Source organism: Balaenoptera physalus, assembly GCF_965194825.1.
Source record: "Balaenoptera physalus genome assembly, chromosome: 10".
NCBI classification, from domain to species: domain Eukaryota; kingdom Metazoa; phylum Chordata; class Mammalia; order Artiodactyla; family Balaenopteridae; genus Balaenoptera; species Balaenoptera physalus.
In genome coordinates, this window is record NC_138889.1 from 20,528,746 (window position 1) to 20,542,377 (window position 13,632).

At 40.6% G+C, this 13,632-nt stretch overlaps 1 protein-coding gene across 2 annotated transcripts in view; it reads right to left on the bottom strand.

Annotated features, from left to right (window-relative positions):
* EXPH5 (exophilin 5) overlaps window positions 1–13,206 on the bottom strand; it is a 74,180-nt gene extending 60,974 nt beyond the window's left edge. Inside the window, exon 1 of one of the 2 annotated variants that reach the window (XM_082476832.1) lies at window positions 12,440–13,206. Coding sequence is in view for 1 of the 2 variants with exons in the window: in XM_082476838.1 (XP_082332964.1) it covers window positions 12,440–12,518 (79 nt within the window). In the remaining variant the exon portion in view is untranslated. The remainder of the gene's footprint in view (window positions 1–12,439) is intronic. The other variant, XM_082476838.1, reaches the window with a different exon arrangement.
* Window positions 13,207–13,632: the final 426 nt, after the last annotated feature.

Here is a 13,632-nt window from a genome sequence, read left to right on the forward strand (position 1 = left end):
TTGTTGTTCCATAGTCCTTTCTCTAAAAGGAATAACAATGGGCCCTAGAAGCAGATGGAAATAAGTGGTACCAGGACAATTTGCTAGTTATTTGGGAAAAAAATCAATTTATATAATTATCCTACCTTATAGGTAAAATACATATCTGATCAATTAAAAAGTTAAATTTTCAAAAAGATTTTAAAAACTAGAGGTAAATGTCGATCTAATTTCTAAATGGAAGAACTTTCTAATCTAAAAAACAGAAAGAAACAAATTTAAACTTAGTACATTACATTATATAAATAGGAAAAAAAAAGCCTTTTCTCAGATAAATAGCAGTTAAGTGCAAACTGAAATCTGGGAAATACATTTGTAATAAGTAGGACAAAAGTCAATTTCCTTAATGTATAGAGAAATATATAAAGCAATAAAAAAACCCAAAACACACTGAGACTCTGTGTCAGATAGTGTTGTTTACCTTCTAGAATCCATTCCCCCTAGTTCCCCTCCTTTTTGGTTTTGCTATGGGCAGCAAAGTGTGCAGTCCCAGGGGATGGATCACGAATGATTTAAGCCTAACATTTAAATCCTATTACTTGATTTCTCAATTCCCTTGCAGCAAAGGGTGGCTTTATGACCTGGTTCTGGTCAATGAGACATAAGGGGAAGTGTGCTGGGATAGCATTTGGCAAAGCTTTTACTTTCATAATAAAGGGGACAGATGCAGTTGGCTCCACCCTATCCCCTCTCTCCCTGCCTTGAACATGGATGTAATGTTTGGCGCAGTTGCAGCCATTTTTCATTGCAAAGACACCAACCTGACATCCTAAACCACTAAACCAGCTAGCAGTCGCCTACTTCTAGATATCTTGTTATGCCAGAAAACTTTATTCCCAAGTCATTAAAGCCATGATTAGATCTGTCATTTGTGACAACAAGCATTCTGAATATAAATTCTGAAATACAAATGGGCAAAGGTATAAAGAGATAATTCATAAATCATGAAACGTAAATAAATAGTAAACATATGAAAAAAGTTCAAATTTATTATAACAGTGTCAGAAATTATTGATAAATCTATTATAAGAATTTTTTAGCCTACAAAATTAGCAAAGATTAAACATAATAATAATAATACGATCCAGGGCTGGGAAGGGTTTGGTAAAATAGGAGGCTTTCTGCTTCAAGTCAAATCAGTGTTTGGTAGAACATTTTTGAAGAGCAATTTGGTAACAGGTATCACGAATTTAGAAAGTATTTATATTATAAAATAATGATTCTACATTGTGGAATTTACCTTAGGGACACACTTTAAATTGAATTAAGGATGTAAGCACAAATGTTTGTCCTGGTGTTATTTACCATAGTGTAACAGAGAAGAACAAACCTGACTCCATATTGAATCTATTCCTTTAGCTCTAACCTGTGTGCTCTGTTGCCTGTGCTTAGTCATGCTGGTTCTGAACCTTTTGTAAAAGAATGTTGCCTAGAGCCTGAAATATACAGGATAGCCCATTCTCAAGAACATCGTGACCAGACCTAAAGGACAGTTGCAAGAACAAAGAATTCTGGCACCAAGAAGTTTGCAACAACCAGCCACACCCCCTCCCCTTTTAGTATAAAAGAAGCCTGAATTCTAACTTGGGTGAGATGGTTCTTTGGGACACTAGTCCACCATCTTCCTGGTCTGCTGGCTTTCCGAATAAAGTCGCTATTCCTCGCCCCAACAACTCGTCTCTCAATGTATTGGCCTGTAGTGCAGCAAGCAGTATGAGCTTGGACTCGTTACCAATAGCAATGAGAAACAAAAGAATAAGAGAAAACTGAAGAACCTAAAATATTGGAATGATTAACTAAATTATAAAATGCATATAGCAGAACAGTTTGCAGCCACAAAAAATAATGTTGACTAAGAGTCTTTAATTTGAAGGGGTTATTTTTATGTCAGATATTACACAAACGAACAAAAATATACACAGTACAATCACAATTATATGAAAGTGAGTGTGGATGAAAACAGTTTTGATGATTCCTAGAAAGTTAAACCCAGAATTACCAAATGTCACAGTAATTCCACTCCTGGGTACATATCCAAAAGAACTGGGAACAGGTACTCAAAATCCTTGTAGATAAATGTTCATAGCAACACTATTCACAATACCCAAAAGGTGGAAACAACCCAAATGTTTATGAAGAATGGCTAAACAAATTGTGGTATGTACATACAATGCAATATCATTCAGTCATAAAAAAGAATAAAGTACAGACACATGCTACAAAGTAGATAAACCTCACAACATTATGCTAAGTAAAGCAGACACAAAAGGTTATGTATTATATGAAAGCTTCCATTTATATGAAATATCCAGAATAAGTAGATACATATAGACAGAAAGCTGATTGGTGGTTGCCAGCATTGGAGGGAGGCAGGAATGAAGAGTAACTTTTTAAAAAATTTATTTTATTGAAGTACAGTAGATTTACAGTGTTGTGCTAATTTCTGTTGTACAGCAAAGTGATTCAGTTATATATATATATATATATATATATATATATATATATATATATATACACACACACATATATATATATTCTTTTTCATATTTTTTTCATTATGGTTTATCACAGGATATTGAATATAGTTGCCTGTGCTATACAGTAGGACCTTGTTGTTTATCCATTCTATATATAATAGTTTGCATCTGCTAATATCAAACTCCCAATCCATCCCTCCCCCACCCCTCTCCCTCTTGGCAACCAACCACAAGTCTGTTCTCTCTGTCTGTGAGTCTGTTTCTGTTTCGTATTATCTACCTATCTAGTTCATTTGTGTCAAATTTTAGATTCCACATATAAGTGATATCATATGATATCTGTCTTTCAAAGAGTAACTACTTAATGTTTAATTTTGGGGTGATGAAAATGTTTCTAGCCTTGTGCCCAAATATCCCAACACCTTTTGTTGAAAAGACTATCCTTCACTGAATTGCTTTCATACCTTTGTAAAAAAATCAATTGGCTATATTTTGGGGGTCTATTTCTGGACTATATTCTGTTCCATTAAACTATATGTTTTTCCCTTCACAACTACTATGATAGCTTGATTACTGTGACATTATAGTAAGTCTTAAAATCAAGTAGTGTGATTCTTTCAATTTTCTTCTTTTTTTCAAAATTGTTTTGTCTATTCAGTTCCTTTGTTTTTCATAAAATTGTTTAAAAATTAGATTTCTAACTGTTCATTGTTATTATATGGAAACACAGTAGATTTTTGTGTATTAATCTTGTATTCTACCACCTTGCTAAATTCACTTATTAGTTCTAGGATTTTTTGGGGGTAGTTTTTGGGGAGATTTTCTTTGTAGACAATCATGTCATCTGCAAATAGGGATAGTTTTATTTCTTCTTTTCTGATATGTATACTGTTCCTTTGCCTTGCTAGGACCTCAAGTATGATGTTAAATAGGAACGGGAGGATTGATTGTACATCCTTGTCTTGTTCTCAATCTTAAGGGAAAAGCAGTCTTTCACCATCAGGTATGATGTTAGCTATAAGTTTTTTGTAGATGCCTTTTATTAGGTTCTATTTCTTCCTTGCCAAGAGGTTTTATCATGGCTTTTTCTGCATCAACTGATATGATCATGTGTTTTTCTTCTTTAGACTGTTGATATAGTGGTTTACAGTAATTTATTTAAAAACATTGAACCAGCCTTACTGTTATGTATTAAACTGTGTCCTCCAAAAAAGATAAGTTGGAGTCCTAACCCCTAGTATCTCAGAATATGACCTTATTTGGAGATAAGGTCTTTACAAAGGTAATCAAGATAAAATGAGGTCATTAGGGTGGGCTCTAATTCAGTATGATTGGTGTCCTTATGGAAAGGGCAAAATTTGGACAGCAGAGGCAGACATGCACACAGGGAGAATGCCATGTGAGGACTGGAGTTACACTGCCACCAGCGCAGGAACTACCAGAAGTTAGGAGAGGCCTGGAACAGATTCTTCCCAAGTGCCTTCAGAGGGAGCGTGGCCCTTCTTGATACCTGGAGGACAGATCTTTTCAACAGATCTGGAGAACAGAGCAGTGGTTGCCAGGTTACTCTCTCCCCACCCCAGATCAGACCCTTCCCTCCTTCAACTGCCATTAAATGCACTGTTTTAAAATTGAAACCAAGGCAAACTTGATATAAATATAAAACACCACAACTTTTCTTTGCAAAGTGGGGAGTTTGGTGGTCACTGTAGCCCCCAATTTCCTCTTTCATCATTAGAAAGTCTAACACACAGAGGAATGAGGAAGCTGGCTCCTGTGGTATGCCAAGTTGATATTTTGAGTACAGCCTTTAATTAGGGCTATTGGCAATGCCAATAAGGAAATATTCCTGAGCAGGAGAGTGAAGTGAGCCTAGGCTCTCAATATTATGGCCTGTGCAGTAACTAACTGCAGAAAAACAGACCTGAATTGCTTCAGCAAGGCTCTTAGCCAACTGGTTCTCAGTTTTAAAACCCAAATGTGCTAACAGGAAGAAAAATATTTTCTGATTAACCTTAATCTGACCTTCTTTGTCCTTCATATGGTTTCCCCAGATCTATCCTTCCCTCACTTTGTACTCCCTCACAGAAGTAAGTTAAAGTCCACTTAATTAGGAACTGAGTAGCTACTAGGTGTGTGAGGCTCTCCATCTCTAAGATAATCCTTGACCACAAAGAACTTGAGATTGATGTAGAGAAACCAACTTACCCATAAATACATTAACATTACAAAATGTATAAAACATTATAAAGAAAAGGGCAGAAAAATATTCAGATATTTTTAAGACAAATATTTTAAAAGTCATACTTATGAAGGAAAAAGAGTTATTTTGCATTTCTTTATTATCAAAAGAAATAATCACTAAAAAATAATCCGTGATAATTTTAAGGAATAAAATAATAGTAAAATGGTTAGAGTTCCTTTAAATATCACATCCAAGAGATAACCATCTTAATAGTTTAGAGTATATCCTCACAAAATGCATATATGCTTTTTAAAAAAAACAAACAGTGATAAAAGAAAATTTCACATATTGAGGTACAGGGAAGTCATTCTGGCTTATACATGAGTAAACTTGAATTTTGTGCTAACTAAAACAGCCTGTGTGTACATACATTGTACATCTGCTTTAATTATTAAAGAAAAGGACACAGTGACCAGAAGTAAAGAATGTCCATGTTAAAAGTAACGATTAAATGCCTCCCTTCCTGGGACACCAATGCTGGTTCTCCTTTGATGATAAGACTCCCTTCCCAGGTGCCAAGGCTATACTGACTCACTGTGTATGTGCTGATCTGTTTTTTTTTTTTTTAAACCTCAAAGGAATGTATCCATGACTTGTTTGATGTTCTTTGTTCTGACAAGATATAAAACTGTGCTGAAAACCATGCTTCTCCAGAGAAGTTCTTCAGAGTAATCTGAGAGGCTGTCTTCTGGGCTATAGTCCTCAGTTTGGCTCAAATAAAACTCTTTTCTATTCCTATTATAGATTGTTTATTGATTATTTTCCTTGACAACAGTTACCTGCAATTTTTCCTATATATGGCGAATACTATTAGTGGTCCCCCAATATCCATTATGTCCTTTACCTTAATAATAATACTCCCAATTTTTAGTAAGGGCACATTACCTAGAATTGTATGTTTTCTATTTTCATGGTCAGTGAATAGCAAGAGCTCTAAAGTGAAAACATCTCAGTGCTGGTCCTATTACAAGCTAGATGGGCAATGTGAGGGTAATCACTTCAACTTCATTGTAGGAGGCAACACTGCACAATGATTAAGTGCTGATGGAGTTCATAAATCCAGTGCTTCTTAGCAATATAATCTCACTCAAGTTACTTACCCTCCCTAAACCTTCTCTGTAGAATGGGGATTAAAAATATCCCTTAATTCATCAGATTGTTGCAGAAATAATTAAAGGAGATAACCCACATGAAGAGTTTAGCACAGAGCAAGTGCTCAATAAATAAGAGCTATTATTACTCTTGTTGTTATCTTTTGAAAAAAATACCTGCTTTATCAGATTAGGATGAGGATAAAAACTAACTTTAAGAGCTAAAAGAGTTATAATAATGTCACAAAACCTAATGAGGACACTAATCCCCGACCTTGGGATATGGAACTATAATATTATAGTAGTTCCGCATGTATTGCCCATGGAGACCAATCCAAGGAGTAACTAGCCGGGAGAATTTGTCTGAGAGAAAGCTCTCCCCTCAGTTTAAAGGAATTAACTAAATTGGATGTTACTGAAAAGTGCAGACACCTCAGAGATCCATGATATTGATCCCATTCCTTGTTATATTATCAGAACACTCCAGCCTATAGGGCACTCTTGTGACCTCCAGGCAGTTCTCACAGCCCCTTCCCCAGCCACGCAGGGCTCCATGAGGGCAAGCTACATTTATATGAAGTCTTCATCTTAGAGGACTTACCACCAACCAAAAACTTTCATAGACTAAAGCCATTTGGGGCAGAATTTCTTTGCTGTATCCTCAGGGCCAACACAGTGTCTGGCACAGAGTAGATGCCCAATAAATAAGCATCCAAAGTTTCTTGCAAGTCTATCCTAGCCAGAGGCAAATTTCACCAGCTGGAAGAGGAGAGGGCAGGCAGAAAGCCTAGGAGAGACAGGAGACTTGTGTATCTGGCTTTTAATCTCTGCAGGATGTTGCAGTTTCCACCACCTACCGATCACTTCACTACTTTGATATACACAGTCCCCCTCAGGACTGAGCCACAGCTCAAGTACGCTAGTGTAAATCAATCGAAACAGCTAAGTTCTAGAAAACCCTCCTGGGCTGCAATCTTGCCACTGAGCAAAGATAGTCTAAATCTAGACATGCCATTTTTCAACTTAATTACACCTGGTGCTGTAACATCTTATACTTTATAAGTTTTCTGCAATAGGAAAAATAAAAATTTTTGATTTATTGATATCTCTTCTGTGAGCTTGACTAGTTGATATAATCTCTTGGTACTTTCTATTTCAGTCACACTTATGAGATGGGGGTGGTGGGGGTGATAGGTAGGTAGCTGTGTTTTTCGAAGACTTGTAAAAAGTAAGATGCTTTTCAGATTTTATTCCATCTATCTATCTATCTATCTAGCTATCTATCTATCTATCTATCTATCATCTATAGTATTTGTGTATATATATGTATACATACACACATATATATTTCCTCCAAGGTGTGCTAGAAGTAGTAAGGGGGGGGGCTTCCCTGGTGGCACAGTGGTTGAGAGTCTGCCTGCCAATGCAGGGGACACGGGTTCGAGCCCTGGTCTGGGAGGATCCCACATGCCACGGAGCAACTGGGCCCGTGAGCCACAACTACTGAGCCGGCGCGTCTGGAGCCTGTGCTCCACAAGAAGAGAGGCCGCGACAGTGAGAGGCCCGCTCATCGCAATGAAGAGTGGCCCCCGCTCACCGCAACTGGAGAAAGCCCTCGCAGAGAAACGAAGACCCAACACAGCCATAAATAAATAAATAAATAAATAAATAAATAAATAAATAAATAATTAAACAAACAAAAAAAAGTAATTAAATAAATGCACTCACCCATTATTAAAAAAAAAAAAAAAAAGAAGTAGTAAGGGGAAATTTTTCACCTGCCAATCGTGATTCAAACTCTCAGCCATTTTTCTTCACTGCAGCTAGAACCACAGACTGTACAAGGCCTAAAAAGTCACACCCGAGTGAATACTTCCAGGCAAAATCCTTTCCACAATCCAAACAGATTGGAATTTAAGTATTTCCCTTTCTTTAACTGGCTCTCAGAGAATTTCTGTAGCTCAGATCCCAGACTGACAGGACAGAAGAGGATAAATGTAACAGAGAAAGGTTCAAAGGAGGGAGAAAGGAGGGTTCAAAGGAGGGAGAAATCCCATGTAACTGGGCAGAGGGTATTGGGGGATGAGAAGAAGGTGAAACAAAGAGACTGAGAAGTGGGAAGAGAAGTTGGGACAGCAGAAGCCTCTGACTCCAGCCAGTGAAGACCTTTAATTCCTTCATCAAGTATTTACAGGGGGCCTATACAGACAGAAACCTTGTGACCCAGGTCTCTCTCTCCTCTAAGCCATGAAATCCTATACCTTTCCCCTCATCTGCCTTCCCAGAGCCTTAGGAGGAAGCGTGTGCCCAGCATTCCTGCCCCGACTACCAAGCGTCCTTACCCCCGGGTCTGATTTCCCATCTTCGCAGTGTTGGGTTTGAGGGCAGGAGAGCCCAGCCCTCAGCTGTCAGGGCAAGCCCATGCCTTTCAGCAAACATTTACTGACTGTTCACCATGGGCCAGGAGCTGCAGCAGGCCCTAGAGATTCACGGAAAGGAGAAGCACAGATTTTTTCTACTTTCTTCTAGTTGCTATGCACATGCCCAGATGCCCAGAAGAAACTGAAATAATAACATAAGCACTATTTTGTGTTCTGCTTTTTCACAGAACAGTGCCTCGTACACATTTTTCCACAGTTGCATCCATGACAAGCTTGAGGTGTCTACAAAACCAAGGTAGTCAGAAATATAGAACTAAAATATCATATTGGATGGGACATAATGATGTCTTCATAATTGTCCTTTGTAATGACTGCACTTTTACTTAGATTTGAAATTTTTCACTATTTTGCTATTATAGGTAACACTGCAATATCTGAGAGTGTATGTCTTGTTTTTCCTCTACTAAATTGTTTCCTCAGGGAAAAATATGGTATAGTGGAAAGAATACAGGTTTTTAGAGCCAGATAGATTTGGGTTCAAATTCTAGTTCTGCCACTTACGAGCTGTGTGACCTTGGGCAAGTTCCTTAACCTTGATAAATTTCAGTTTCTCTTCTGTACAAAGTCATTAATAATACTCACCCCATGGGTTTCCCTGGTGGCACAGTGGTTGAGAATCTGCCTGCCAATGCAGGGGACACGGGTTCGAGCCCTGGTCTGGGAAGATCCCACATGCCGCGGAGCAACTAGGCCCGTGAGCCACAACTACTGAGCCTGCGCGTCTGGAGCATGTGCTCCTCAACAAGAGAGGCCGCGATGAAGAGTGGCCCCCGCTCGCTGCAACTAGAGAAAGCCCTCACACAGAAACGAAGACCCAACACAGCCATAAATAAATAAATTAATTAATTAATTAATTAAAAAATAATAATAATGATAATACTCACCCCAAGGGATGGTTGTGAGGCAATGCTGATGGATAAAATAATTTTGAGATGGATCTGGATTTGAATTCTAGCTCTGCTGCTTAACTTGAACAAGATACTCAACATTTTTAAGCTGTTTCCTTCTCTGTGGAATGGAAATTAAAGTGTGTACCTAACGAGGTTATTGAGAGGATTAATTAAATACATATAACATGTTTAATACAGTGCCTAGTATACAGTAAGGGACCAATAAATGTTAGCAATTATTATTATCACAGTAATTACTATTATTACTTAAAAAGGCAGCACTTAATAAATGTTGGTGTGGTCATTTTCTCCACCCCAATCTCCTACTAATGAGTAACATTCAAGAACTGGATGACTGGGTGAAGGGCAAGTCATATCTTCACAGGTGTTGCAGTATTGTTCACCAAAAGGATGATATTCAACTTACAATGCCACTAACGACATGCAGAATCTATCCATTTCACTTCAACCCTCACCAAGTCTTTTCAGTTATTTTTAAAGGTGCAGTATGATATCTTTTTTTTTTATTACTGTTAGGGTGAACATTTTCCCATATGTTTTGTTTACTGTTTGGATATCTTCTAGTGTGAATGATTTCTTTCTATCTTTGCTTATTCATCAGTTTGAATCTTGGTGTTTTTCTTAAAAATCTGAATAAAGTCTTCATATATTGGAAACATTATAGTATTTAATGTGAATACTTTCCCAGTAAGCTGGAGCCAGAGAGTTCTGGTACTGATGAAGGAAGATCAGGGGAAGCTCATTTCTACAGGTGGGGCTATGGTCTCCTGCATGGTGAACTCAACTAGTTCTCTGCCGTTAACATCCACCTCTGGACACCTCTGGCCTTGCATGATACTGTAGTTTTATATTTCTAACTGTAGGATACTTCTTCTTAGTTGTCTTGTAGACAGCTCAAGCCTGTCATAGATAGGCCCTAACCAGCAAACCTTCCAAGCTTCTGCATTTAGTCCCTTCCCTTTTTGTCCTAATTAAGAGATCTGAAGACTCTTTCTCAGTATAGTAAAAAGGCCTCTGAGAGTCTCTTAGACAGCACTGTTGTATTTTTTCTCAAATAATACTCTTGATTTATAAGTCACGTGTCTTGACTTGATTAGGAAAATAGGATGATCAAAAATGAACAGAAGAGCTAAGTTGGCATGTCATCTCAGGCCTTTTCTGCATGTCAGTATCTGCTTCTAAAACCAATGCATGTGAGCTGGTGAGCAGAGCAATCCCATGGAGACTGCTATCCAGGGACAGGTATTTGATAGTGAGACACAGGAATCAACCAGGGGAAAATGAAGTACTAGAAATAATTGCCTTGAGCATTTGGCTCAAGTGTCTGCTTTCCTTAAATTATTTTTATATTTTAGTGGTGACATTTAAAAAATTGCTGGGGTAATTATTTTTCAAAGTTTGTTTAATAGTTAACAGTATTGATTTTTTTTTTCTGCTTCAGACCTTTATTAAACAGATTTTTTAAAAAACAAAGCAGGAAAAAAAAGCTGTGCCTGAGTAAATAGTCTTAATTATTTTAAATTTCCTCTCTGATAATGACAATATTCCTGTCATATAACAGTATTGATTTTTGTCTTAGCATTATGGCTTTTTTTGCTGATGCTCCAGTTAGGATATGAGTGCCATGAAATCAGAAAATGTGTTTTAGCCTTCCTTCTAAGGCCTAGCCCAATGGCCTTTGCCCCCTAAGTGTAGTTCCCCCTAAAGTCAGCTGCCACGGGCACCATGAGCTGCTATAGAGAAAACACAAGGCAAGCATGCAACTCTAAAGTTCTCCTTCCCAACATTGGGTGTGCCTGTGTACACTGCATGTGCATACGTGTGGGCACATGCTCCTGGGTGTATGTGGGTGTGGACATACTGTGCTCACGAGGGCACATTTCTGCATAGTTTTAAGAAATGATGGAGCCTATTCTTCTAAAGGCAGAGTATGATGGTGTGAAATACATATCCTCAAACTTCAAATATTCACTTCTCCCCACAAGAGTCATATCTGGGGGGTGGGGGGTGGGGAGAGAAGACAGGGCTTTGGGCCCAGTGTATTTTAATCGCTTCTACAAAACGAGCTAGGGTTTCCCTATGTGAAGAGTATCTTTGGAGGTTTTTTCCCTGAGGGATTGGGGATTGGGGGGGGGGGGTAAGTGGGATGCCTGGAAGGAAGTGGAAACATAGAACTTAGATCACCAAGAAGTTGTTCACAAACAAAATGACTTTCTAAATTCCATCAGTGCCACACTTTCTGGTCTGAGAGTGATGCCCTAAATTTTCTTCCACAGTCCACTGGAGAAGGCCTTGGGTGGGTTTATTCCAGGATTGGTGAGAAAGTCTTCAATTCATTCCAGGACTTATCCCACACTTCTCCAGCAGAAAAACTGGTTACTTTACATCTCAGGCAATGGTCTCTGGATTTCATTCCCTGGTAACTAATCCCTCACCTACAACACTGTATAGTAAGGTCAAGGGGGAAATTCCACAGCAACTTCTTCCCCAAGCGCCACAGGCAAGGGGATCGAACCATTCTAGCCGCCCAACGCGGCCCAGTCCCAGCTGGGTCCATTCCACACAATTAGGCAAGTTCCTCGAACTCCAGCCCTTGGGGTGGGAAACAGCCCCCGGTGAGGTGCCAGCTCTCCCGGGCCTCGCTGACTGCCCGCGTGGGGTGGAGAGGGAGGTTCCTCTGGGGCAGAGGAAGAGTTTGTTGTGCGAGAGTGGACGACCCGGAGGCCTCTGTAAGCACGTGGATGCGCGCGGGGCAGGACTGCGCTCCCCACCCCATTTCATGGGCCCACCTGGCCCACGCCACGTGGCGGCCTAGGAGACACCCGAGAGACCCGCCACCCAGCCCGGACCCCCTGCGGCGACTGCCGCCCACGTGTCCCGGTCTGGGGCCGGGGCCGCCGCGCGGGACCCGCTCTGAGAAGAAACGCGCCAAGTCACGCTCCCGCGCGGCGAGGACAGGAGCGCGCCCTACGCTGCGGGCCCTGAGCTCGCAGACGAGCCTGCCCGGAAGGCCGTGTCTGCACCAGCAGCGCCTCCCAAAGTTCTCAAGAGAGACTCACTGCAGATTTCCCCCTGCCGGGCCACGCGCTCCTGGCGGATGTGGAACGTCCCCGAACCTCGGACAGGTGCCCCGCAAAAGCTCGGCCCCTTCCTCCGCTCACGTCGGGCTCGGGGGACGCCGCGGACGCCCCCCACTGTGGCCCAGACCCAGGGGAAAAAGGAATTAGCTCTGTACCTGATCCTGTCCTTCTCTGCCCTCTGTAGCTCCTCTTTTCTTTCCAGCACCTGAAGGATCTTCCTGGCTTCTTCTTCATTTAGGAAACTGAAATCAAACCCCTGAGGAACTTTCGTCGTATCCTCTACTGTGTGTGAATTACACTTAAGCTCTTTGGCGCTTCCTGATACAATGACATTTTTCAAGCTATAGAAGACCAGTTTCAGGAACTTGATCCATAGCCAATGATAAGTCCGCCCGTTTGAAAATCTAAAACCACAAACCTAGGGAACAGCCCACACCTACAGGGCTCATTTTGAAAACACCTCAATGACATATTTCTCTCAGCCTATCCAACCGAGATGCAAAATGAACGGTTGAAGGGAGAGAGGGAACCAATCCCATTCCAAAGGGGCGGGCCCTTCCACGCTCCTCCCTTCCGTCCCCTACCCCCTATCAGACTTGTTAGACGAACCTACGTAATTTTACCCCTAAGTGAGGCAGAGGCTTCAGTATTGGCTCCAGAGTATTTATTTTGGCTGTTGTTTGCCCACAAAACTTGAACTTGACTAGCAGGAGTGAAAAGGCGACAGTTTCACAACTAATCCTCCTTTCCAAAGAAGAGCCCATAGGAAATAGAATTGCGCTTAGGAGCTTTCGAACTGGCAGAAGGGTTACCCTATTAGAAAGACCCGGAAGGATTGAACTTATTCTACAGCTGGCTGTAGGCGGACCAGGCCCCAAGGCTGAATTTAGTGTATCCTTGGAAATAAATTATTTGCCGAGTCTCGCATCCCTCAGATACCCCCACCTCATTGTCCACAGAAGTCATTCTCGGACTTTAGAAAAATCAAACAAACACAAAGCTGTTTATGGTATTTTAACAGAATACATGACCAAAGGATGGTAAAAAGCACCTGTTTGTAATTTTCTATAAGATTTGATAATCTTCTTAATAAAATGTTTCAGGGAAGTAATGAAAGTGCCACTTTAAAACACCTAATCCGGGGCTTCCCTGGTGGCGCAGTGGTTGAGAATCTGCCTGCCAATGCAGGGGACACAGGTTCGAGCCCTGATCTGGGAAGATCCCACATGCTGCGGAGCAACTAAGACCGTGAGCCACAATTACTGAGCCTGCGCGTCTGGAGCCTGTGCTCCGCAACAAGAGAGGCCGAGACAGTGAGAGGCCCGCGCACCGCGATGAAGAGTGGCCC